At 37.2% G+C, this 24,666-nt stretch overlaps 3 protein-coding genes across 12 annotated transcripts in view; 2 read left to right on the forward strand and 1 right to left on the reverse strand.

The window, feature by feature from the left end:
* The window catches only part of scaper (S-phase cyclin A-associated protein in the ER), a 64,400-nt gene extending 55,530 nt beyond the window's left edge, over positions 1 to 8,870 (reverse strand). For 4 of the 6 annotated variants that reach the window (XM_028028658.1, XM_028028667.1, XM_028028679.1 and 1 more), the window contains exons 1-4: positions 8,574 to 8,870; positions 3,791 to 3,908; positions 1,640 to 1,716; positions 1,197 to 1,394 (exon numbers count right to left, since the gene is read on the reverse strand). In XM_028028658.1, the coding sequence (XP_027884459.1) occupies positions 1,197 to 1,394; positions 1,640 to 1,716; positions 3,791 to 3,908; positions 8,574 to 8,741 (561 nt within the window). In that variant the 5' untranslated portion in view covers positions 8,742 to 8,870. Of the gene's footprint in view, positions 1 to 1,196; positions 1,395 to 1,639; positions 1,717 to 3,790; positions 3,909 to 6,202; positions 6,617 to 8,573 lie in introns of those variants that run through there. The other 2 variants (XM_028028672.1, XM_028028689.1) reach the window with 2 other exon arrangements.
* Positions 8,314 to 13,360, forward strand: rcn2 (reticulocalbin 2). 4 transcript variants are annotated; one of them, XM_028028751.1, is made up of 8 exons: positions 8,314 to 8,456; positions 9,871 to 10,014; positions 10,093 to 10,195; positions 10,280 to 10,476; positions 11,583 to 11,696; positions 11,807 to 11,900; positions 11,989 to 12,128; positions 13,199 to 13,360. In XM_028028751.1, the coding sequence occupies exons 2-8, from the start codon at positions 9,871 to 9,873 to the stop codon at positions 13,340 to 13,342; spliced, it is 936 nt and encodes a 311-aa protein (XP_027884552.1). In that variant the 5' UTR covers positions 8,314 to 8,456; the 3' UTR covers positions 13,343 to 13,360. The 4 variants fall into 4 exon arrangements, with proteins under 4 accessions (XP_027884552.1, XP_027884543.1, XP_027884524.1 ...); XM_028028742.1 differs by lacking the exon at positions 8,314 to 8,456 and adding an exon at positions 8,955 to 9,066; XM_028028723.1 differs by lacking the exon at positions 8,314 to 8,456 and adding an exon at positions 9,306 to 9,459.
* Positions 13,361 to 13,667: 307 nt separating this feature from the next.
* Positions 13,668 to 24,099, forward strand: pstpip1a (proline-serine-threonine phosphatase interacting protein 1a). Of its 2 annotated transcripts, none has more exons than XM_028028711.1 (15): positions 13,668 to 15,207; positions 16,016 to 16,116; positions 16,192 to 16,266; positions 16,388 to 16,422; positions 16,531 to 16,637; positions 16,731 to 16,793; positions 17,209 to 17,313; positions 20,380 to 20,425; positions 20,660 to 20,739; positions 21,176 to 21,274; positions 21,359 to 21,455; positions 21,619 to 21,703; positions 21,818 to 21,894; positions 23,262 to 23,356; positions 23,452 to 24,099. In XM_028028711.1, exons 1-15 carry the CDS (start codon positions 15,178 to 15,180, stop codon positions 23,581 to 23,583), a joined length of 1,227 nt encoding a protein of 408 aa, XP_027884512.1. In that variant the 5' UTR covers positions 13,668 to 15,177; the 3' UTR covers positions 23,584 to 24,099. The 2 variants fall into 2 exon arrangements, with proteins under 2 accessions (XP_027884512.1, XP_027884504.1); XM_028028703.1 differs by having other exon boundaries at positions 13,673 to 15,207; positions 23,259 to 23,356.
* Positions 24,100 to 24,666: the final 567 nt, after the last annotated feature.

Below are 24,666 nucleotides of genomic sequence, written 5' to 3' on the forward strand. Positions count from 1 at the left end.
TACATGAAATTATGTCATATATTACAGTAACACTGCCTTAGCGGATAATTAGGCATCACTTCCCTTCAATGATAATGTTCATAGAGTTTTAGGTGGAAAATGGTGAGCTGTTTTTGTAAGTGCATACAACACAGACAGCTCGCCGCTCCACCAGGGGATTGTCGCTGGGGGTAATCAAAGCACTCTGTTTCCTCTCCAGTTGACTCCATCATTTATCAGTGTCCATTAAGCCCAAGCTGGGTGGGATAGGGGATTATGACCAGCAACAACACTTCATGCCCATTAGCCAGCATTAGAAAGTAGCAAGTGAGAGAGTGGGGTATGGATAGAGAGGAAAAAAAAAAAAAAAAAAAACCAGGACACACACCAAGCAACTTGTCTTCTGACACAGGACAACAGACAGCATGGTTATCGCACCACCGGGTACTGTGCTGTGGCACTGACACCGAGCCAAGCCCACCGTGGGGAACCGGGGTTTGGAATGGACCAGTGGCCATCATCAGAACCATGTTCAGCATAATGCAGCATGGTGGACATGTATTGTCATGTCAAAATGTCCTACAGGAACAACTAACAGCACAGGGTTCCATGAAAACCATCCCAACGCATCAAGAAAAAAAATATTTAGTTAAAGTTGTTAATTTTATCTAAAAAAAATTTTTTATCTTTTATCTGTGGAGCTAAAACAGCCAACTCCTGTTTCAGAAGATGCATTTCAAAAAGAAACACTAAAAATATTATATATTATATAGTTACTGCACATAATATGAATGTGCAGTAACTATCTAAACAAAACGTCAGAATCCCTGTGCCATAAGCAAGTATGAATAGGAATGTAAAATTTAAATAAGAAATGTGACCAAATGATCTTTGCATCAGAACTTAAAATTTCTAACTAGCACACTTTTTTATTAAGACAAAAATAAACAACTAACCACTAGAAACCAGAAACATTGCATATATTATAGAAAAAGATACAAAAACACTTTTTGCTAACTGACACACAATCAGACTAAATCATTCCCGTTTTCTGTCTGTTAAGGTCACCTATTATATTTTGTAAGGGCCACACGTGAGAGAGAAAGATTTTTTTTTTATTTCTTCAATTTCAGAAGGCAATGTACAACAAGATTACACTATGGCTTTCAACAATTTGGGAAAGCCAAGATTATGATGAATGAATGAATGAGACTAACCTTGCATTCTAAGACACTTTGATCAGATTCGCATGTGACGTAAATCTCATCCACTGCCCGACGCAGGTTGTCGAAGAGGAATGCCCAGTATCGAGCACGCAGGTCCACTTTGCGGGGCTGTCTGGCTTTGGTGGGGCTCTTGTCAGTACCCTTGTCCAATACGGTTCCAGATGTGCTCTTACTTTCCACACCAGCATTCTGTGAACAAACAGAATATAATGGAAACACAAACCCTTCTCGCATTAACCTTTTTTACCTTAGATTATGTATATGCTAAATCCTTTTATATAAAGACTGAGATGACTAATGCATGTTAGTCATCTCTATACAAATGTATGGATTTACTCATACATTGTAAACCAGGGAGTTGATCTGATGTAAAAGAAAATGAAAAATTATGTTGGTGAACAGGGCCCTCTACTGGAACAAGATGATATTCTAACCTGTTTTTTATTCTTCGGTTGTCCAGCGTTGACCCTTTGAGGCTTTGAACAGCTGCTGGCACAGCCTTTGGATTTTGCTTTAAGGGATGAAAGTAGACAGATAATGAGCCTTATTTACTTTCTAAAAAAATATATGTTAACTGTCAATATGTTTGCATTAATCCAATGAAACTGTCACAAATCAACGATGACCAAAGCTTGAATATGGTCATGCCAACCAATGCTCCAAAAATGTAATTCTCAAAATTAAGAACAAAAGAAAGTTATGAATACAAATCTAAACAAAAGGGCCCAGAATACATTTTGCAGCTATCCAACTAATCCAGAAATGCTAAGGTCATATTTTTAAACAATAAAATCAACCAGACACCTCATTAAGCTTTTCCCTCGGCAACAAAAAAAAATGTTGACATCAACTAAAATGTAACAGAAAAACTAAGCAAACAGAGACAAACTTCACATCCAAAATACATATAATATATTAAAGTAGAATTTAATAACTGGTGGTAAATCAATTCTTCCTGTGAACATACTTAAAGCGCTGGAAGGATGTCAGAAAATTCTGAGTGGATCTTTCTGTGTCAGATGGACTAAAGTCCAGAAGTCTCTCAGCTATTCCCAAATTCTGACCGTATTATTCAAGTCTTGAAAATATGATTAAACATCTTTTTAAAAAGCTTTTTACAGACACCTTGCAACTTTGATTTATAAATAAGCCATTTATTTGGAGAGATTGTAAAAAAAAAAGCTAACAGAAGTCTGAAAAAAAATATTAAAACTCTCTAAAATATGAGCAGAGGGTTAAAAAAGGATACAACGTAGCACTTAACTGTAAGTTACTTAATGAAGGCAAAATATTTATGCATGGATGTGCAGCTGAATTAACTGTAGTTTCTAAAACGGTGAGGAAAAAATTGTCATCTTTTTTTTACAGTCATTTTACTGTTGAGAGGTAGAAAATAAAATAAAAAGTCTCTTAATACAGTAATTTTAAAATAAATAGTTTTAATTCTCATGCTTTAATCAGTGCTCTCTGCTTATGTATGCAAGCAATATTGCTGTAAATTTGCAGCTGTCTTAGGAAATTCTGGCTCAAATCATCGTTTTCATACCACGCTCCATAAGCTTTAGCCACCCAGCCACAAAGACACAAATCAGATGTTGGCCTTGGTAGTAAAAGGCCTTTCAACTCGGCAAATATTTTCCTGACAAGCAAAGAGTGAATAAACAGGCAGCACATTAAATATAATATCCCACCTCATATTTCATGTAGGCAGTCCTTTTGGTTTACTATATTGCACTAATCAAAACTTTAATGAACACTGCAACTAAATATATAGTGTAGCTTTAATTAGTTTATGTCAATAGACATATCAATCTGGAAAGTGGGATAAATTGCTGCATGTCCACAGCAAACAATAAACCTCAAAGCATTACAACAAGCAGGATGTTAGCATATATAAACAGTCAGAGTAAAATGCAGAAGACCTTGTGCCGTCGGGCACTTTTAATGTACGACAAAAAAACAAACAAATAATTAAAAGGAATTATTATGCTATTCTGTCAAAGACAAAGATTAACCCTCACGAGTGACCTCATGATGCATTCAATCAGAGGAAATCACACAAACATAATGGAGAGTGTGTGTATTAACTCAGCAATTACTTAATGAGTCGCAGTTCCATCTTTTCAAGTTTTGGCAATAAACCAACTGTCAATCTGCTCCCTTCTAAGAAGACTGGACTGCAAACATTGTACAGGTGCAGTGTAAACTCTAAAAACCTCAATGATTTTATGAACTCTACATTCTCAGAGCTGCATCTCCTCATCCTGCCCTCCTCAGTAATAAAAGTAATACCAGGGATTTTCTCTGACAACTTCTCGGAAATCCTGACTCCAAGTCTGCAGCTGAAAAAAAAGCTACATTTGGCTTTCATTTCAGCTGCCCAGTGAACAATTTGAAAAATCCCCAACATACACTGCATCCATCCAACATGAGCTTTATGTAAAATCAGCAGGATACTAAAAATAAATAACTAAACATTTGGCATTCACTAAAGAATACCTAAACACAAATAAACCAATTAGTGACACCCCCTGCGCATTAATAATTTTATTGGTGAAAATTTTGTTTTGCATGCCGTTACCGACCTTCCTCCTCTTTGGTCTCCAAAGGGACACTCCAGGCGATCAAATTCCGAGCAGTGCGACCCTCTTCTGCAACTATTTTTCGCACTTTGTCGTGGCTGTTGGAACGCTGAAAGGAGGTCTGCAGGACAGAGAGAAAAACTTACTACAAATTTTCCCCTGGTCAATTAGTTTTCCACATACTGAGACATGCTTAAGAGCATTGTAGTGCTAAAATGTCACCAATTTCAACAATTTTGTTGTTGGTAAAATATATACATTTCACTTGAGCTACGCATTCTTATTAAGAAGAACATGTTTTACAGGATCACACACGAGTAACTCAAGAGCTCACAAAACTTTTATGTCTGGAGTTGTTGTAGTTTTTCACAAGATCTTGAAACGTATACTCGCTTTAACTAAGTGATCATAACACACAACAAATATTTAAATCATGGGCATGTTAATGGTCACCAAAACAGGAGGGGTAGGGTGTTTCAGAGGACATTATGGTTGATACAGAAAAAAATATATTTAGGTTATTTAAAACATTTGACAGATAGTCGATATTTCTACAATTCTTCAAAATTAAAAACAAAAAATTGAGAATCCAGACTGGTAAATCATTAAACAACTTTAAACTCCAGTTTTAGCCTACAGCACATCCTGAAATGAATAGTGTTGCTATGGTTACCTCCGTTTTAAGATATCCTGCACACAGATTTTGAACAGTTGAAATATACACAGCAGCAGAATGTCGTTTCAGTTCTTCAAACATTGATGCACACAAAGTTACACAACCTTACACAAGTACTTTATTGCTTTTAATGGGCATCAGTTGGGGGGAGGATTAATGATGTAAAAGGTTACTGTGAAATTGATGCATTTTTAGTATTTTCAAATAAAAGTATATTAGAAAATATTGTTCCAATCGTTGACCCGTGCTTGCTAATGTTTGAACCAGAACTGAAGACACAACATTGTAACATAATAAGCATAGGGGTGAGGTTTAATGGCACAGACCATGACAAGAAACAGCTAGAGGCAGAGGCTTTAAACACACTCTGTGCTCAGTGAGCATCACGGTTGACCTACACATTGAATATGCATCAGTGAACCTGACTGCAAACTCGAGTCAAAAAATCCTATGAACTAAAAAAAAGACACAACAAACCCTCCCCCCAAAAAACAGTCAGATTTTGCACCCTTTATCACAGACACATCAATATGGTCTGTGATAAAACATTGGATCAGCAACTCCCAAAATCACCGGCACATAGAGAAATGTCATAAAAATAATACTTGTTTATATGAAATAATCCGCTTTTAAGGAGGGAGATAACGAAGAAACAGCACAAGGCCTTTCAGTTTGGATCTTTCCTTCTTGTGTTTATCCTCCTCACAGAAATGCCTGTACCACTCCTGCACTTCCTCTAAATTATTGAATCTATACTTTGACTTGTGTGAAATCAAAATCAAAGGAATTAATTTTCATGCCGTTTTATAGTTGAGCTATAACCACCACCTGAAATAAGCTTATTTAAAATGAGAAGCTGTTCTCCACTTAACTACGTACATGAGTCATGGAACAAACTGTGTCTTTACTTGGCTGCCTCTCAAACAGACTGTTGCTGCACAGAAGGAAACAATTCTTCTTCTGGTTTATGTAAAAAAAAAATAAAAAAAAAAAACCCCCAGATATGTTCAGTTATATCTGAAGATGTGAGAAAACAAGCATTAACTTGGCATGATGTAATGCAACATGCCACTTCATTTAAACCTACCAGAATACATATCAACATGACTCATTAGGCGATACACATGCAGAAACAGCATGCGTGCAAATGTCTGATAGTATTTAACGTCCCTAAGGGAGATGGCCAGCTGACCTACTTTTGGTGAGCAAAATTCTTTACTTGTCAAATGGCGTGGCCTGGGCTTTATTCTGGTAACTAGAAAGACACTACAAAGACATAAAAGAACATCAAAGAACTGGACAGTAAAACATGAAAAAGTTGTCATGTAGGGAGCACAGGTTTACACTCAAACCTGGACCGCCAGTAGATTAAAGTCTCTTTAAGAATACTGTACCTACTCACAACTCCTAAACACCTGTGCAATAGCCGAGGTAAACAAAGAGCCTTGCAACAACATTGTTGTGATCCACTTAATGACTACTTAATAAGCTATATGCAAGCTGTCATCTGGCCTGCAGAGCAGATAAACACTTTAGTGTGTAACTACTGTTATCTTACTTGGCCAGGGAGTCCACTGCCATGCACTACACCGCCTGTTTAATTTCAAGACAGTGCTGAGTAAGGGGCAAGTGTCAGGTTTCCCTCTTGGCAAGACCCACAAACAGACATAAGCATGAACAGAAAGGGAGCACTGACTCATTAGCAAAACATGGGAATAAAAACATTAGATCATACATACAGAGTAGAAGTAGAGTCTGTGAGCGGGTTCCTCGTCTTTATCCACTCCTGACATACTTAGTAGCCCATTCCGTGCAACCTGTTCCTTCTAACCGGCACTGCCATTTGTCCAAGGTGACATCGTTGTCTGACAGCAGGACCAAAATAGACGCCCACTGTGTAGTCCACTCTGCTATATCATCTTGCCCAGCTGTGCCAACTCCTCTCTCAAAGGCGATTGAGAGAGACAAGCAGAGAATGGCCCATCATTCCTTCCTTCCCCTTCCACTATTCTGTCCAGAGCTGTCTTTCAATAATCTAGCCTGAGCCCTTGGCACTCTGCTGAGTTAGCAGCCACTTCTCAGGCCTGACTTGTTGTCTGCCAGTCTCCTCTACTAGCTACTGTATGCAGCTTCCTATGTTTACAGCTCCCCTCGTCTTCGCTCCCAGCTCTGCATCAGATCCCCCGCTATCTCTGCTTCACGTCTCTCACTCTCCTTCTGCCACAGCGCTGCGCAGTCATGTGCATGCAGCGAGCCTGCCCCCTCTGCCCGAGGGATAAGAGTACAACTGCAGGGTGACACTAACAGGGCTCTGTTAGGGTGAGTTAACAAAACATATTATCCACAGAGGGATGCTCTGCATCCTATGGGTGTGATGACTCCAACGTGCAAAACATCGGAAAAGTTAAAAAGGATGGAAAAAGATGTGTTTTCTTTTTTTTCTGAAAAATGTGTGCAGTACACTTGTATTCAATCTCCCCCACTTAATTCTTTGTAGAACCACATTCTGTTGAGAATCATTTGAGGTCTGTCTTTAAAGCTTTGCACATCAACAAGCTGAAAATTGAGGCCCTTGTACTTTTTCTTATTAAACATGTAGAAAACAATATACAATGTACATGAATTTATTTTGCAAAGATAATAAAATTATACTTGGATTAAAACATAGACTTTGGTTGCCAATTGATTTAACGGGATTTTATGTAGTCCAAGGGGCTCCTTGGAAATGCAAGACACTTTCTTCACAAATTTTAAATTGTTAAAAAAAATTACTCATGTTTGGTTCTGACATGACATCCAAATAAAAAACAAGACCTCAAATTCTTCAACAGTGACACAACAGAAGTTCACATGTTATGTCTGAACTCTCACTGTTCTGTTTGCAAGCTCTGAACAATTGAGAAGTTAACAGTAAGTTATTTTTCATGTTAGGATAATATTAGTGCATTAAATTAGTCAAAGTTGCTTTTATGGTTTGCCTGCGGGAAGGCAAAGCTAGTCGTTTGATCAAACCTATTTGCCCACAAGGTATCTTATTAGCAGTAGACTTTAAGGGCATCTCGTTGATCAGAAAAGATGCAGCAAAGTTAAGCCCCACATGACTTTAAGACGATGATGTCCTAAGTTGGAAATGATGCTCATAAAAATCTGATGTGTAACTGAGTTGGCGTCTTTGATAACGAGCTGTAAATCCTGTATCATCATCAAACTGTGTAGCATTCCCATGTGACAATGTCATAAAATCTGAGTGCACTGCATACATGAAGAAGCATTTGTTTTAGTTGACCAAAACACAACATAATATTTTTCAACATAAGATCCATAAGATTTTTGAACAAGATTTTTGGTTTTGAATTCAGTTATGCTCCATACATTATTTTCAAAAGGACTGTGTTTAATATGTTGTAGTTGAAGCGCTGAAAAAAAGTAGCTTTATTGGCTTGTGATACGAGAGCCTAAAATAAATCAAATATATATCTAAATGTTTAATAGACAACAAAATTGTGATTTTATGCAGGATTATTGTGGGGGGTTTTTTTGTGCTAAGTATACTAAAGTGCTAGTTTATCTGTTTTGATGTGCTTATACATCAAGTATTATTCTAGTGTACCTGCGTTTAATCAAAGACAAAAATAAATAAATATTTTACTTTTACCAATTTCATGTTTGATGTTTTTCAAATAGATTCATAAGAGACATAGCTATTCTGAAAATATCAAACTTGTTAGATAGAAGCAACGCAAGTCTTCATCTTCAGTAGCCATAACTACAGTAGAACAGTGCAAAAGAAAACAATGAGCCAGTGGGTTACTGGTTTTACTCACATGTCTCTATTTTACAAGGACAATAATTATTTTCAGCTACATTCCCACATGTAAGAGCAAGTTTTACATAATTAAACAGACAACATTTGGTTAAAATACTGGCGCTGCTGTTTCGAAAGGGAAAGTTCAAAGGGAACTACTTTTTTGAAGGTAGAACACCTACTAAAAGGTAAGTAAGCCCATCCCAGACATGTAAGCTAACCTAGCATGTCTCGGTGCAGCAAAGCAACTGTTCATTTGAGCCTTTAATGTTTCCTTATGAGCAAAGTTGCTGCTTTATACATACCTTAGATGAAAGCGTGGATGTACTTTTGCTTTTGCCTCCTCCGTGCGAGGAGCCAGAGCTGTTGCTCCCAGACCTTTCCCTCCCGTCAACACCTTGGCTAACTCTCGGGCCGAGACGGTGCTGGCCAGCGCCACGCCGTCTCCCATCATGGCGGTTGTCTTTAGACATCGGCCCGCCTCAACTTCAGTCCTTAGTGTTTGTCGGTAATGAGCGCTCGAATGCAAAGTTGTCTTCTGGTCAGTGGTGATGGAAAAAACATGTCAGATAAATACATGACATTAAGGACAACCTACTCGAGTGGTAGCAGTAAATGCGTTGAGTTCATTTCTGTGACTGACGCCAAAATTCTCCAATGAAATTACAGTAACCTGGCAACGGCACAAGCAACAGCCAGTCACGTACAGTACAACGTAGGTTAATGGGTGGTTGATGGGCGGGACTTTGCATTGTCTGCCATGGCAACCAGTGAGATCAGGCGGGACATCTACGGACGGTTGGTTGAGTTTACAACATGAATTTGTTTTCAAAGTAATAGCATTTAGTAAAAAGATTACAATTCCTTAAATACAGTTTTTTAGGGTCAAGATCTCGGTTGGTAGTCGTGAAATAATACTAAACATAAACATCAAAAATTAAAATCATAACAACATAACCTGTACTTGCTGAAGCATATAAAACCCGTATTTAAAAGAAATAAATACACGTTTATTCTCGATAAACGTGTAAAGGCTTCGATAAACGCAATTTTCAGTTTGACTTCTAGAGAATTTTCAACCGATTATATACATTTATCAAATTAGAAAATAAGCAATTATTCCCATGCCTCTTTTAATTTGAAGTTTTTTACCGGACATCCCGTACTCCGGCGACTTTGAACATTGCTAAGGTAAACACTTGTACTGACAACCTTTCACGGTAATAACGTTTTTAATTTGTAATAACTGTATAAATAAGCTTAATTGCAGTTAAGGTATTTTTGTCTTGTTTTAACTGAGAGTATTTGTATTAACGTTGTCTTTGCTTTTTCTCTTCTTCTATAGTTTTTTCCATTTGCACAGTTTTCGCTATTCTTATTAGCAAATCTACCGCGAGACAAAAAAATAAATCTGTTTTGCTAGGCTTATTTAATCTTCTTCACTAGTCTCATATACTAAGCGCAGGAGTTATGTTTTCAATTTGGCAAGGTTTTTGTTTGAACTTCCACCTGCAGACCACCAGATAGCAGACTTGCATCGGATATTTCTGTTTGTCATGTTTACATTTAGTCTTACTTACTTTTCAATCTATTTCTTAACAGATGGAACACACGCTATTCCTCTTCCTGCTGATGCTTCAGTTTAGTGTTGGACAGTTAGGCTCACCTGAACATGTCCATGAAGATCATTACATCGGGAAACAGCACAACCCTGACCATGACATGGCTGTCCTGCTAGGAGAAGAGGTTATTTTATATTTGGGTCATGTTTGATTTGTTAATCCCTTGCTAATGTTTCATTCCACTTATCTTTGCGTTTTTTAGAGCACCAGGGAAATAAAAGAACTCAGCCCAGCAGAGCAGAGAAAGAAGATGATGGCAGTTGTAGAGAAGATTGACACAAACAGGGACAATCTACTAAGTGCAGGTAACTTTAAGTAAGGTCAAAAAGGCAAAAATAGACCAGTTGAAATGCATTTTAATCTGGTCACATTGTGTGTCTTATTCTTAGAGGAGATCACTCTGTGGATTCAGCATGTCTACAAACAATACGCCATAGAAGATGCAAATGAGCGGTTCACTCAGTTTGATACTAACATCAACGGTGTTGTTACCTGGGAGGAGTACAGCTCTCTTGCTCATGAGCAACTCGTCACTTTTGATGATGACACTGTACTGGAGGACCCAGAGCAAGAGTCTCTTCGACAAGTAGGCTTGTGTTATACAGTGTCTTCCGAAAAGTATTCATGAAATCTTTTCACAAACTGTATTTTATTGGAATTTTGTGTTACAAACCAACACATATCGAAGCACAGTTGTTATATTGTAGGTAAATGATACCTGGTGAAAAGTTTGTACATATAGAAATCTGAGAAATAAGGGCAGCATTTGTGGTAAACCCTGCTGAGTCAGTAGTTTGTTGAACCACATTTCCTCCAGTTACACCTACCAGTTTTTTGTGGGTATGTCTCTACCAGGTTTGTACATCTAATGATCAATTATTTGGGCCATTGTTCTTTAAGAAATAGCTCCCACTTAGTCTGATTCGGTGGGGGAGGTCTGTCAGCATCAATTTGTAAATTTGTCACAAATTCTCAGTTGTGTTTGGGTCGGTGACATTTTAATAAATCAATATGATTTATTCAGTCCAATTGGTCAAAAATATTATCTTTATGCAGAGTATAAATGCCTGCCACTTGAAATATAATACTGCACCTGAATTGTGTCTAAGCAGTAATTTGCAATTGCAGTATCGCATACACTATTACGACAATAATTTACGATTCAATATATTGTGCAGCTTTATTTGATTCACATCAATTCTTTCCTGCTCTCTTGCCCTTTGTGAAGAAAACATCAATACACCATAATGCTGCCTCCACCCTGTTTGAAGGTGGGTGCGGTGTGTTCAGGATGAAGTATGCATCCTGAGCAGTGATAGTTCCCCTTTCAACAGATTCTCCACCTACGCTGTGAGTTTCTGCAGCCCTTAAGGTTACCATGGAAGTCTTGGCTAATTGCTTACATTTGATTTTTGTTTTCTTGGGGTAGCAGAGTCAGAAGGGCTGACTTCAAAAGCACCTCACAATTTGTGGGGAAAAAAAGGAAAACTTTAACTTCATAACTATGTGCTACTTTGTGCTGGATCGGTCATATAACATCCCAGTAAAATACACAGTTTGCTATTGTAACATGATGAAATGTGAAAAGGTTCAGGGGGTATGAGCCCTTTTTATAAAGCAAAGTAAAATCTCGCTGATTACTCCACATCCTTCTTTAACTGATACTGTAACATATTCTCATATTACTGTTAGCTTCTCTTAAAGGAAAAGAGGCGCTTTTATTTTGCCGACATGGATGGCACACCTGGCCTCAACACGACTGAGTTTCTTGCCTTCACTCACCCATTTGAAGTCGATTACATGGCAGTGAGTTGAGTTTAGTTCTCATTCCTACAAAATCTGATATGATAATGCATTTCTTTGTTCAGTGTGGTTTGCATCAACTGAAATGGACTTTTTGTGTTTTTTTCTGTCAGGACTTTGCCATTGAAGATGTACTGAATGAATATGATGTAGATAAAGACGGATTTATCACCCTGACGGAATTTATTGGGACCGTGCGCAATGAAGGTAGGGCGATACTATCTTTTTTCCCCCCCAATTAACTCTCTGCAATCAGCCTGTTGTTTTAAACTTTTGTTCTTCGTTTGGAAATCAGGAGAATCCCCAACACAGTGGGAGATTGAAGAATCTGTACGATTTCAAGATCTGTACGACCAAGATCAGAACGGCAAGCTGGATCGAGACGAACAGCTGCGCTGGGTTGCGCCTAATAGCTATGGTTCAGCAAGAGAGGAAGTAAGCTTCAGCGCCTCTATCAAAGTTAGCTGGAAGAAAAACATGAGCGTCCTTTACACTTATCAGGTTTTCATTTCTCTTTATTGAGATTGAATTTTATGTTAGGCCTTAAATACACAGAAGTACAATGAAAGCAAAAACATTTAGACAACAATGATTGTGAGGAAACAACCCAGTGGAACATGAGCATTCTGTATATTTGCCCTTTATCATGTACCTTTAATCTACAATTTCTAAGGTGTAACAATTCCAAGGTTGCAAAGCTGCTACAAACTAAATTAAGCATGTGTCAACATATGATGAGGGAGGCGGGGGTTGATCCTATTCTGTACTCTAAACACCTGTTTAATCTCTTTGTGTCACAGTGGAGACTCCTCCACTGCTGGGTTAAAAAACACCCAAATTACAAATTACTCCCAAGTTATTCCATTTCTATAGTTTTTTTTTATGGGCAGCTATAGGCACGCGCAGTTTTTTTTTTCTTATTTCTGGATGATAATTCTTACGGGTGTAATGGCATGCATATTCATACCAAAAATATCCAGCACGACCCTGTCAGTTTTGGATGTACCAAATGCTGCGTTGTTGAATACCTTAACACTTGCAGACTGTTTATCTGTGGAACTAAGTGCACACCGTAATGCTCTGTTGCGCAAGCAGGAAAAAAAAAAGAGTAATCCCAGCTAACTCTAAAATTTGCTATGGCGGAGCTTTGGGGTTCCTCTTGCAGCTGCAGTGGAGAAAGAAAGGTGGACAGAATTAAAACTTTGTGTCAAAGTTTGCATCCCTCAACAGCAATAACACAGTTACTCATTTAAAACAGTTAAGCTCAACGGGAACATCACTGGTAATGGGGAAAAATCAGCTGACATCCAAATGGCTAAATGAAGCTAACTCTGTCTTTAAATATATTTTAGATAAGTCCTCAGCAGAGAGCTCTAAGGTTATAATTCAGGCTGAGCTACGAGTATTTGCTAATAGTTCTGTGTTTTTTGCTATTTCAAATGGAAGCATCATTGCAGCTATTAATTGGAAAGGCCATAACAATTTCACTTTATTGTCATCAACAGTCTCTTCACCTCATCAAGGAAATGGACCAGGACGGAGATGGGCAGCTTTCAGTGACAGAAATTTTGCAAAACCAAGACATATTTATCAACAGTGAAGTTACAGACTATGGCAGACACCTCCATTTGTCACATGATGAATTATAACCATTATTTATAACCTCATTGTTGGTTTCTCTCTGTTTCTTTGAGTTCTTTTCCCTTTTTGCTTTAAATTGTGAAATGGGAACTGTCATACTAGTATATTTCCAGTAACTGGCACATGAACAAAAAGTTCTAGTTTGGTAATTAAAATGAAACAGGTAGTTGAAACCGGATATCGACATACACCACATAAAAAGACAGAAACATTTTTTTTTCTCACTGTCTAAAGTCAAATCAGACCAAGCTTCTTATGTTACAATTATCAAAATTATTTCCATTTGCTAAATCCCAGAAAACTTAGCAGAGAATTTTTTTTTTTTTTTTGTAATTTTCTTCAAATTTAGAAGTTTACAGTTCAGAAAAAGTGATCATTTTTTTACTGGTTTCAATTATATTGCTTGTGACTTACAGTTAATGAAAATTGAGTTTAGTAAGAAAATTCTAATACTACATAAAGTCAGCTAAAAATAATATTTCATATAAAAATGGCAGCTTATGAAAAATTATGCATGCTATGGAAATTCAGTACTTGCTCAGGGCTCCATTTCCATGAAACATTCATTCAATGCAGCATGTCTCAGAAGAGATGGATTAATATAGATTCTCTGTTGGCTTTCACATTAGGAGAGCTTACTAGTCAATCACAGTGATACCACAATCATTTGGTAATTTTGCTAATGAGGACAGGGGCCAAGTCCTGCTGCACAATGAAATTAGCATCTCCATATATACATTGTCAGCAACAAGAAGAATAAAGTGCTAGATGACATTAGACTTGAAAAAAGAGTGGACCAACACCAGCAGATGACCCAGCTCGCGAAATCACTGTCTGTGGAAATGTCCAACTGGACCTCAAGCAGCTTGGATTATAAGCTCCTCCCTTCAGCCATGGCTTAACACAAGGAATCCCAGAGTTGTGACAAATGTCTAGGACACAATTGCTTAAGAACATTTTCTACCACAATTTTTCCTTTCACTCAACTTCCCATTATTATGGTTGAATACATTACTACGTCATCTTCATTAGCAATGACTTTTGGTAGCTTAGGCTTCTTGTGGAAGTTATCAGTGACTGTTGGACAACTCAAGATAACAACCTTCCCCATTATTGTGTAGGTTATATTGTGTTGGCCTGAATTTTGACCTAATATTGGGTGAAATCAGCAGTTATCAAAATTAATTCAAAAGAATAATTTAACCCCACTGTGTTTAATGAGTAAATATAATAAAGGACTTTTTGAATCAAATTACTGAATTAAAAATGAACATTTGCATGATATTGTAAGTAAAACCTGATATGCACCAGTAAATGTCATCCACAGGTTTTGTAGAGCCGCTACAAAATCCTATACTGGCATCCGTATTATGTCACCACTAGGACAAATTGCAACGTACTCTACTAAATTGCAAAACTTAGTAAGACATTTCTGTTGCTGTGTGAGCCTTATTGTGTATACCCTGGAGGAACAGGAAGACTTGGTTCCGTTTTAAACCTTAGATAAACATTTTAACAGAAATTCAGAAGAAAAGCATTCCTCTGGTTTTATGTGAGCATTTATGAGAAGTTTAGAAAACTTATTATCTTTCATATACAAGGAGAAGTTGCACGGGCTGCTACCACACGTGTCAGCTCAGCTACGGCGGATGTTGACCCGCTTCTGCTATTCCTTATTTAAATGACATGACTAAGAGAGTGAAAACCGCTGCAAGTTTATTTCCTGAGTGTGCCATGATGCATTTGACTCGCTTCGCGCTACAGCCTGCTACACCCCGGAGGGTTTGTGACTGATAGCAAAAGTAGAGATTTTCAGCTGGGATTAATTTAAAGCACTACCAAAATGGCCCTACAATTTAAAGAGTCCTTCTGGGTGAGTATAGTTTAATGACACTAATTCCTCTTTTGTATTTTATTTATGTGTAGTTGAAAGCTGAGGAAGCGTCACAGGAGAAAAAAAAACGTCCTTGTTGCAACTGTTTTACTGGAAATTTGAAAATAGTACATTTTAACCTTTTTTGTATTTTGTTATTTTGTAACCATATTCTTTTCAAAGTTTGACTTTTTTTGTAAGCTGACTTCAGATTAGTCTTTTCTTTATATCTGCTCATACGTTTTCTGTTACTATTACTGAAACTAATTTTAACGTGTTACTTTTGTCAGTGGCTCTGTTTCCATGAGAGCCACTTGTGTTTTTCTATTACAAGAAGCAAAATTGTTTTTTACAGTGTTACTGTATCTTCTTGCATATAACATCAGTTTGGGGTTTTGCTTCTTTGATGTTATCATCCAGGTTCATTATATCTTTTGAATATTTCCTATTAAGTGCCAGTGCTCTGCGTTTTTAGGTTCCTGATTCATTTTGACTCCCTTATTTACTAAATAGAAGCACAAAGAGCTCAATGATCAGACAAGACCATCAGCTAAATGTTTCCATTTGTCTATGTTTCCTTATATTTTCATTCTATTCCAAGTTTGCATATGTAAAATCTCACCACGTTAGGGTGCATGTGAAAATTTGACACTGGTTCCACCATAGCTGTTTCCATTCAGAATCCTCCAACTGACAATTTGCCTTTCACCCTAAATGAGCTGCAGTTAAAACGCATAGAAGAGGGGGAAAACACATTCATTCAAATTAACTGAGTTGTAGCAATGAATCTTCTGCTTCTTTTATGAAGGGGAATGACTTCATCAGCAACGTTGGTTATGAAAATCTTATTCAGAGACTTAATGAGGGTCGGCGTACGTGTAAGGATGTGGAGGACCTCCTGAAAATGAGGTGAGGTGTCTTTTTTGAGGTAATTTATGTCTGAATTTCTAAATGGAAACTTTTATAAATGTGTTATGTGCGCAGAGCGTCGGCCGAGGAAAAATATGGCAAAGAGTTGGTCTCAATTGCTCGGAAGGCGGGAGGTTCGGCGGAGATTTGGTAGGTGATCTGGGTGGGGAGTTTTTGTAGCCAAAAATACTGATCATTATGTGCTACGCAACAATGTCTAAAAGACATGATTGTCTGGCTTGTCGTAACAGTTTTCAATTTACTCTCACAGCACTCTGAGAGCATCGTTTGATGAAATGAAAACACGTAAGCATACAATATTCCAAACCCCCTCAAAAATCAGCTTGCTTTTTCTTAAATAACGTCTGTGACTGAAAGTTCTCTATTTTCACTGCATGCTCTGGTTTCTTTCAGAAATTGAAAACATTGGAAACTTGCACATTCAGCTCTCTGGGTTCCTGAAGGAAGAGGTGAAGAGAATGGAGGAGTTCAGAGAGCGACAGAAAGAGCAGAGAAAAAAGGTTCATGTCCATTTTTTTTTCTGGTGACTACATATCAAGGAAATTTAGGGGAGTTCCTTCTCTCTAACATGAATTAATGTCCTTTCCAACTAGTTTGAGGTCATCATGGAGAAGGTCCAGAAAACAAAAGTCTCTCTCTACAAGAAAACCATAGATGTAAGGTCAATTCATGTTTTCATGGCAATAGATATCAAAACTTTGTTATTTGTTTTTTTGAGAACCACAGTGTATGTCGCACATGCAGCACTTTATCAGTTTTAGCTCGTGTAGATTCTGCTTTCATACGCAAGGTCTTTATATTTAAATATTTAAATATTTATATTTAAAGACCAAGTAGTTTGTAAATATCTATACAGTGCAGTGGAGATATAAAATGTGAAATGTTTTGCAGCCAGGAAGGAAGTGGCAAGTGTTTTCTTGTTTTTTTATTACTTTTCCTCGCTGTGACCTCTTTTTTCAGTACCAAGCCCCCTATAATCTTTCTTCCCTGTCAAAGCTACACACTGAAAAGCACACACACAATGTATGGGTGTAATTGGTTTCACATTGTCTCTGTTTCCTACTCTTACAGTCTAAAAAGTCCTACGAGCAGCGTTGCAGGGAGGCGGATGAGGCAGAGCAAACGGCTGAAAAGCTGGGTAACGCACCCACGGCCACTCCCAAACAGATTGACAAGGTAAGTGACATGTGACTCTCAAAAAAACTCCACCCTCCATTAGATTTTCTGAAAATTTGAACATTAATCAATCAACCAGTCAGTTTCTTCACTCAATTTAACACATCATCATTAAGTCACAAATACCTACTCTTAAATTTCTTACTCTACAGGAGTAGGAGAAAGGAAGAAGAAAAGTCTTATATAAACCTGTCCCTTTATCAATTATTAAAAAATACATTTCGTGGCCATGTATATTACGTCAGCTTATAGGATAAGTTACAAACAACGTCATTCTCCTCATTATTAACTCAGAAGTACATGAGAACTTTTAAAGTGGGGTGTAAAAGTTCTCATGTGGTGCGTGGTGTAAAGCACCACGCACTAAAATTCACATTTGCTTTAAAGCAGAACACACTGCTGTTCTTTTGAAATCACACTTCCTTCTGTTGTTTCTGTCACTTGAGCTTAAAACAAAATAAACCAGTCCAAATAAACCTAATTAATTACAAAAGTAATTAATTTACAAAAGTTTGGTTTATGGCTTTGGTTTATGACCAAAGCTAGCAAAGCAGGCAACCAGGAAACTTTGGAGCACTTTGTGCTTCCTTTATGCTGACGAGCTTTATGGAGATGCTGGGTTTATTTTTCCACCTGCCCACACTGAAGACACAATGCCTTCTTTAGTGACTGCGGCGATGAGGGGAATTTCAGCATTAAATTAAGCTCCGCTTGCTGAACACCTCCATAGAGCAATTTGCGAATTGCCTCCATGTCAAGCTCCACTGGTGCAATAATTCATGCAAAGAGTCCCGACCCAATCTTGAGTGTGTATGCTCCACAGTATGCATGCATTTCAGTTGGCCAACAATTCCGTTTGAATTAGGTTTTTATTAGTCTGATTGCAACATTTCTATATTGTGAGGAACTAAATTATGGGTTTTCATTTGCTAGTAGCCAGAATTAACAACCATAAAAATGAAAACACGTATAAACAGACTTGTGTTGTACTGCACCAAGTGTATGGAATCTATACACACATATAAATAAATAAATACATTTTGAGCGATTTTATGATTTATTGTAAGAAGCTCAAACAGGTTATTTTAAGCAGATGTTTAGTTCTGTAAGATTTTAAAAAATCAGTCCACGAACACAAAAAATGTATATCTAGATAAAATAAACCATACATATTCTACACAAATATGTTACACATGTACAATCCTTCGTGGATGAATTACAAGAAGTGAATTATTTGGCAATGATTGGTGAACATCTTATTTAAATATGTGAGGTAAACACAAACTTTTATAATTCAAAGTAACAACAGTCTTTAGCCCCCAAATCAAACAAAACATTTTTCTATTAGCTATTGATGATAGAAAAACGCATTAAACAATCGTGGCATCTAAAAATAAAAACTCTTAGAACTCACATTCTCACTTCCTTTTTTGCCTTTCTCAGAGCTCATTGCAGAGCTTACTGCAATGATTAAAATAACAGGTTCAGCATAACAGCTATAACATAGCATAACAGACATGATGCTTTGCTTCTCATACTGTATTTTGGTCATGTATGCATTCCTTTGGTCTTTGGCATTATTGTTCTTTTGGAACACATAATTGTGTCCAACTTTCAACCAAATTAGCTGCATTTTGTACACCAATACCAATGGCTGTGAAATAGACCCTCAGAATAAATCTACCACCACTGTTTGATTGTGGATCCTACTACTAGTTTTCTGATTTATGGCTTGCTTAAGCCTTTGCTCTTCCTAAACATTGTCATCAATTTCTTTCATCAGTGGGTGACAGTTTTAATGTTCTTCCCAACATGAGCAAAGTGATGACACATCCCACTAATTTGGAAGTAGCTCTAAATCTACAATTCATATTCTTACATCATCTTAACTGGGTTGCTTCTTCTGAATATCAATCTGTGCTCTGAGTTAAAATATGTTATGCTGAAAGAGAAACTACCTGATGCATATACTTATGATCAGTACATGTTAAATGGGTATCTTATTACTTCCAGCACCACTTAAAAACTCATTGAATATCCAATGCTTGTAGTTACTTCTTAAAATTTTTATTCAACCCTGAAAAATGTCAGCTACAATACATCTAAAATTACAGGTTCTGTGTTGTAAAAAATGAGACTAAAGCTTTTTACACCTCATTTAAATGTGATATGTATCCTATACAATTCAACTTAAAAATATGTTGAAATAAAAAAAATCTACAAAATAAAAATGATGCAAAAATGAAGTTTGTGTACAATCTCAGACTAATACTTTGTTGAAACACCATTTGATTTCATCTCAGCATCAAAGTCTTCTTTGTTTGGAGTCAATCAAAATCCCACTAATAAGGTTGTACTCCACTGTAAGGGTTTTTCAAATATATCGGATTGTGAGGCTCTGGTTTCCTAACAGAGGGACTCAAAGATTTCTTGTCAAGACTTTCTTGGGATTTGAACTGTTCATTGCTCCATCCACCTTGACAAAAGTCTGACTTGCATCATAAAAATCCCATGAGCACGATTCTGCCACCACAAAAATTCACTGTTGGCATTGTTATGATGATATATGTGGTTTTCCAGACTTGTCAGACTTACCTTTGGGTATATCTGACAGTTTGATGTTTTCTTTGGAAACAAAGGCTTCTCTCTTTCAACCCATCTTCTCAGTTCAGACAAATGGAGAATGCAGGGGTTGTTTATCACATACAAAACACAACCAGTGGCAACCAGAAATTTCCCAGCTCCTTAAATTTTATTGTCAGTTAACAAAGATGTGTCAACAAAGTATTAGATTAAGGCTGTGCACATTTGTACAATTTTTATTTAACTTTACGGGTTGTGTAGTAAGTAGTTTTTCCTCTAAGATGATCAGGTACCGCAATGAAAATGAACTAGCAACAAACAAAGACAAAAAGAGGAAAAAACTCATGACAAACTCAACGTTAAAAGATTAAATAACAGTCTGGTTCCTTTGAATCAAAGCATGAAGAAACAAGGGTGACTCTATCCTAAAGAAGAGAAAAAAAATAAAATGCACAATTTTTTTTCCTCTGCCATTTCTTTTAGATGAACAACAAATCAAAGCAGTGTAGAGAAACTGCAGCTGAAGCCGGTAAGGAGAAAGACGCTTGCTAATTTAAGGAGAAAGAACTTGTAAATTCATGTTTTATGTTATAATCCAATGTGGTTTACCAGGAATATGTTTTTTTCTGAATATTGGTCATGTTTACTTCCTTTGTCTTATTAATAATCAAAAAGTATAATATGCAGAATCTAAACACAAGGTTGTCAAGTGTAAGTGTTACTTTTATATTTCATATGTAAAACTGGTGTGGATTGCCTTTAGAGAATCAGTACAAGTCAAACATTGAGCAACTTGACCGGGTTCGACAAGAGTGGGAGTCGACGCATGTTGAGGTCTGTGAGGTAAGACGCTGTTGTTCCTTTCTAGTTGTTACTTAGAATATGCTTTTTGGTTTGGCAACACCAACGCAGCGCCAGAGCAGCAGTGGCATGTCTGTTTTTTCAGTCAGGATATGTAACACCTCCCCTTAGCACACCACATACTAAGTCATTATTCTGAAAAAACATTTCCATGACCCAACTCTTCCTGAATGTGATAGCATCAACAAGACTGGAGCCCTACAGCAGCTGTGAGCATCCCGATAAGTTCAGTTACAGGTGAACACTGTCAAAGCACAGCATGTTCCAGCACAGAAGGGAACAAAAACAAGGCAGTAAATAAGAAAGAGAGTCATAATCGTGAATATGTTCTTTAATGCCAACAAATATGAGGTTTAAAATATGGAGTTGCAACTAGAGGCTAAACACATTTCTGTACACCAAAACGAATGTCTTCCAGATATTTCAGCAGCAAGAAGAAGATCGCATCAGTGTCATAAGGAATGCTTTGTGGGTGCACTGTAACCAGCTGTCGTTGCAGTGTGTCAAAGATGACGAGGTCAGCTGGTTTCACACCTATTGAGCTGTCAGGGATACGGCGCCAAATATTTACTCTTCCTTCCTGACAAACCTTTTGTTTCAGTGTTGTGAGAATGTACGGAATTCGCTTGAAAACTGTGACATCATCACAGACAACAACAACTTTGTGGAGATGAAAAAGTGTCACCTGACGCCCCCAGGTATGTAACGCCTGCAGGCTTCCTCTCAACATCTAACATCTAACATTTGAATATGTTCTGTACTGAGAAGTCATTTCAATATTATCTTTCAGCTCAGTAGGCATTATATCAGGGCTAGGTGGAGCTTACTGAGTCGATTTTAATGCCTCTTTTTTGCCCACAGCTCCGATTGAATATCAAAATTACTATGAGAATAATGCTTCTCTGCAGAACGGCAGTGCTGGATTTGTAGAGGGAGTCAAGAAAAGGTTGGATTATGACAGCCAATAAAAATTATTGTTATCTCTCTCTCTCTCTACTTCTCTGTCTCTCTCTCAATCATGTTTTAGTGGACTTCTCTAACAACTTTTTATAATCTTTAGGATTTCAAATCTGCTGCCAGGAAGCTGTACATTTGGCTCCAAGCTGACCATCAATGAAGGAGTGTCAGAACCTCCTGGTATTGTACCTATGTTATTCAACTCATCCTACAAGTTTTCATAATGACTCGTCCAGACAAAGCAAGATGAATAAAAGCCATAGCTTGCTTAAATTTAGTTGATAAACCTTTTCTCAACCGGTGAACTAACTTGTAGCTTCTCTCTTATAAAAATAATCTCCACAGAAATATAGGTTTTGCCTGTGAGTTTTAACCATAAACACAGTGCAGCGCAAGCATTGCAATAACTTTTAAATCTTTTCTACATTTTGTCACGTGACATCAGTTCCATTGACATTTATGCAGCAGATCATCATGAAGTGGTGCAGAATTGTGAAGTGGAAGGGAACGACAGATGGGTTTCTAAATTTTACAAACAAAAATCTGAAAAGTACAGTATACACATGAATAAACTCACCCTTGAGTCAATACTTTTGCTGCAATTGCAGCCCCTTAAGTCTATATGTTCAAATCTACCAAATTTGTAGGTGTTGGACTTTTTGCCCACTCTTAAATGTCTTTGAACATCACATCTTACGTTTGACCTCAGATTTTCAATTGCATTTAGGTCTGGGCTTTGACTGGGCCATTTCAGCACATGAACCATTGTGCTGTAGCAGTGACTGTATGTCTAGGACAGGTAAACCTCAGCTCACAGTTATACTTTCTGTGGTTTTCCATAATCTTCATGATACATTAGTGAATATTTGTTCACTAATGTATCTAGAAAACCTCAGAGACCATCACAGGACACCTGGAGAATAAATTACCTGCAGATGGACTCTATTTACTATTTAAGCCAACCGTTTGCATTGGATTTTATTTAAATGTGTCAAAGTAAGGAGGGCTAAATATGTAGAACCTTTCAGATTTTCATAATGTAAAAACACATGCAACACTTCTCCTTTACAATTTTGCAGTGCTTTGTGTGGGTGAATCATTTTAAATCCTAATGAAATACATAGATGTTTGTGGCTGTAGCACAACAAAAGTTTACCAAGGCTCTAAACACAAACCTGTTTCAGTCAAAAGAGAAACAAAACTCTAGAGACAAGACAGTCAAAGCTTTTGTATTAACCCAGCAGATATTAAAATGAGTTACTAAATTTAGGACAAAAACTGGTGCGCTCTTTTTAACAGAGGTAAAACGAGAAAACGAGAAAACGCTGTCAACGCTGACATTTATTTGGATGGAGGAATATTTTACACAGCACTGCTCATCTACTGAGTGTTTAGAATAATGATACTGAAGATCATTTTCAAAAGATTTATTAAGCTGGATAGAAAATGACATAATTAGATCAAGACATTTATTTCCATGGCCCATTTTATTTAGTTGTTAATTGCAACTTTCAACCTAATAATAACCGATTGTTTGTCTTCAGCAGGAACATCAGAGGGTGTATATGCTTCCATTCCTGGATTACAGCATTTCAACCAGAGCACCAACGAGTACAAGGCTGTATACGACTATGTAGCACAGGTCTGGTCATTGGCACTGTAGATTATGTAGATGTTCCGTTTTTCTTGCCTTTTAGGAACAATTTGTGAACTTGACTGTTCCTGTTCTTCTTTTAGGGGCAAGATGAACTCTCAATATCTGTTGGGGATATTGTGGTTGTGATACATGAGGGAGAAGATGGCTGGTGGACGGTACAAAGAAATGGTCAGTCTGGTCTGGTTCCAGGTTCTTATCTCGCTAAGGAATAAGTTTTCAGGCCAGCCCATTTTACATGTACATTTCAGAATGGTTTTGTACCTTGAAATCACAAAGCATCTTTGTGCCATGCATGCTTTCAGAAAAGGTCTCCCTGACAAAACACAGCCCCTCCTGGTCGTAGAACATATTTCCAAAAGAAGGGCTATTTTCTTTGTTCTTTACAATCCTTTGAATTAACGGTTGATCACAACACACTGAACCACTTTATGCCAAGAATCCAAACTAAAGAAATGTTACATACATACTGTAGATCTGTAAATAATGGCACTTACACATACAGCAGTTAGTGTAAACCTAATATATTTTGGAATCATCTTACTGTCTCCTTCTCAAACTGTTGGCAACTAAGTCGTGCGGATCTTTTGCACAGAAACACGGGACTAAAACTTCTTCGCACAATTTAGTTCAATGTTGAGTCTGAAGTTTTAAAGGTTTTGTATGATTTGTTGTCTTTCATGTAATTTATGTCTTGTTTGCATAAAGTAAAAAAAGTACATAATTGTGAAGTTTCCATTGGTATTTATAAGGCATGCTAGTACTCATATTAAGATTTGAACCTTTTGTAGGTCGTGTATATTAGTTCACTGCTGTCTTTAGTGTCTGAATGCTCTTTGGTGAGAGGCCACTCATTCGGTAGCTTTCATTTATATAAACACAAGAGTCACTTTAAGAATGCAAAAACAGTCACACAAGCGACATGTATAGGCAACATTGGGGTCATGTGATTAAGCAGAGTTAAAATAAACATATAAAATATGACAGTCTAAATAATAGCAAGCCCTTTTTCAGCTCTGGTTTTACTTAGCAGGAAATAAAGATCTGGTCTTTGACGCATTTGAGATTATTACACGTGCCCAGAAGCATCCTGTGGACTCCATGCTCTCATTATTAAACAAAGACGAAGCAGAAACTAGTAAAAGCTATGCAAGAAACAATATCACTTATGTGAGTTGTTAAAACCACCATGTATTGAATTAACTTATAGTCCTTTTGTGCATAACGTCATAAAGTTTATCACATTCTTATTGGCACTCTCTTCTCAACATTGCTTCAGTTTTTTTGAGGTTTGTGCA

This window comes from Xiphophorus couchianus, chromosome 2, assembly GCF_001444195.1.
Source record: "Xiphophorus couchianus chromosome 2, X_couchianus-1.0, whole genome shotgun sequence".
Taxonomy (NCBI): domain Eukaryota; kingdom Metazoa; phylum Chordata; class Actinopteri; order Cyprinodontiformes; family Poeciliidae; genus Xiphophorus; species Xiphophorus couchianus.

Coding starts and splice junctions, on each gene's coding strand:
- rcn2 (XM_028028751.1), top strand. CDS start 9,871: ATGGAACACACGCTATTCCTCTTCCTGCTGATGCTTCAGTTTAGTGTT. Junction 10,196..10,279: donor GGACAATCTACTAAGTGCAG/GTAACTTTAAGT, acceptor TCTTATTCTTAG/AGGAGATCACTCTGTGGATT. Junction 11,697..11,806: donor TTGAAGTCGATTACATGGCA/GTGAGTTGAGTT, acceptor TTTTTCTGTCAG/GACTTTGCCATTGAAGATGT.
- pstpip1a (XM_028028703.1), top strand. CDS start 15,178: ATGGCCCTACAATTTAAAGAGTCCTTCTGG. Junction 15,208..16,015: donor AATTTAAAGAGTCCTTCTGG/GTGAGTATAGTT, acceptor TCTTTTATGAAG/GGGAATGACTTCATCAGCAA. Junction 20,426..20,659: donor AGAAACTGCAGCTGAAGCCG/GTAAGGAGAAAG, acceptor GATTGCCTTTAG/AGAATCAGTACAAGTCAAAC.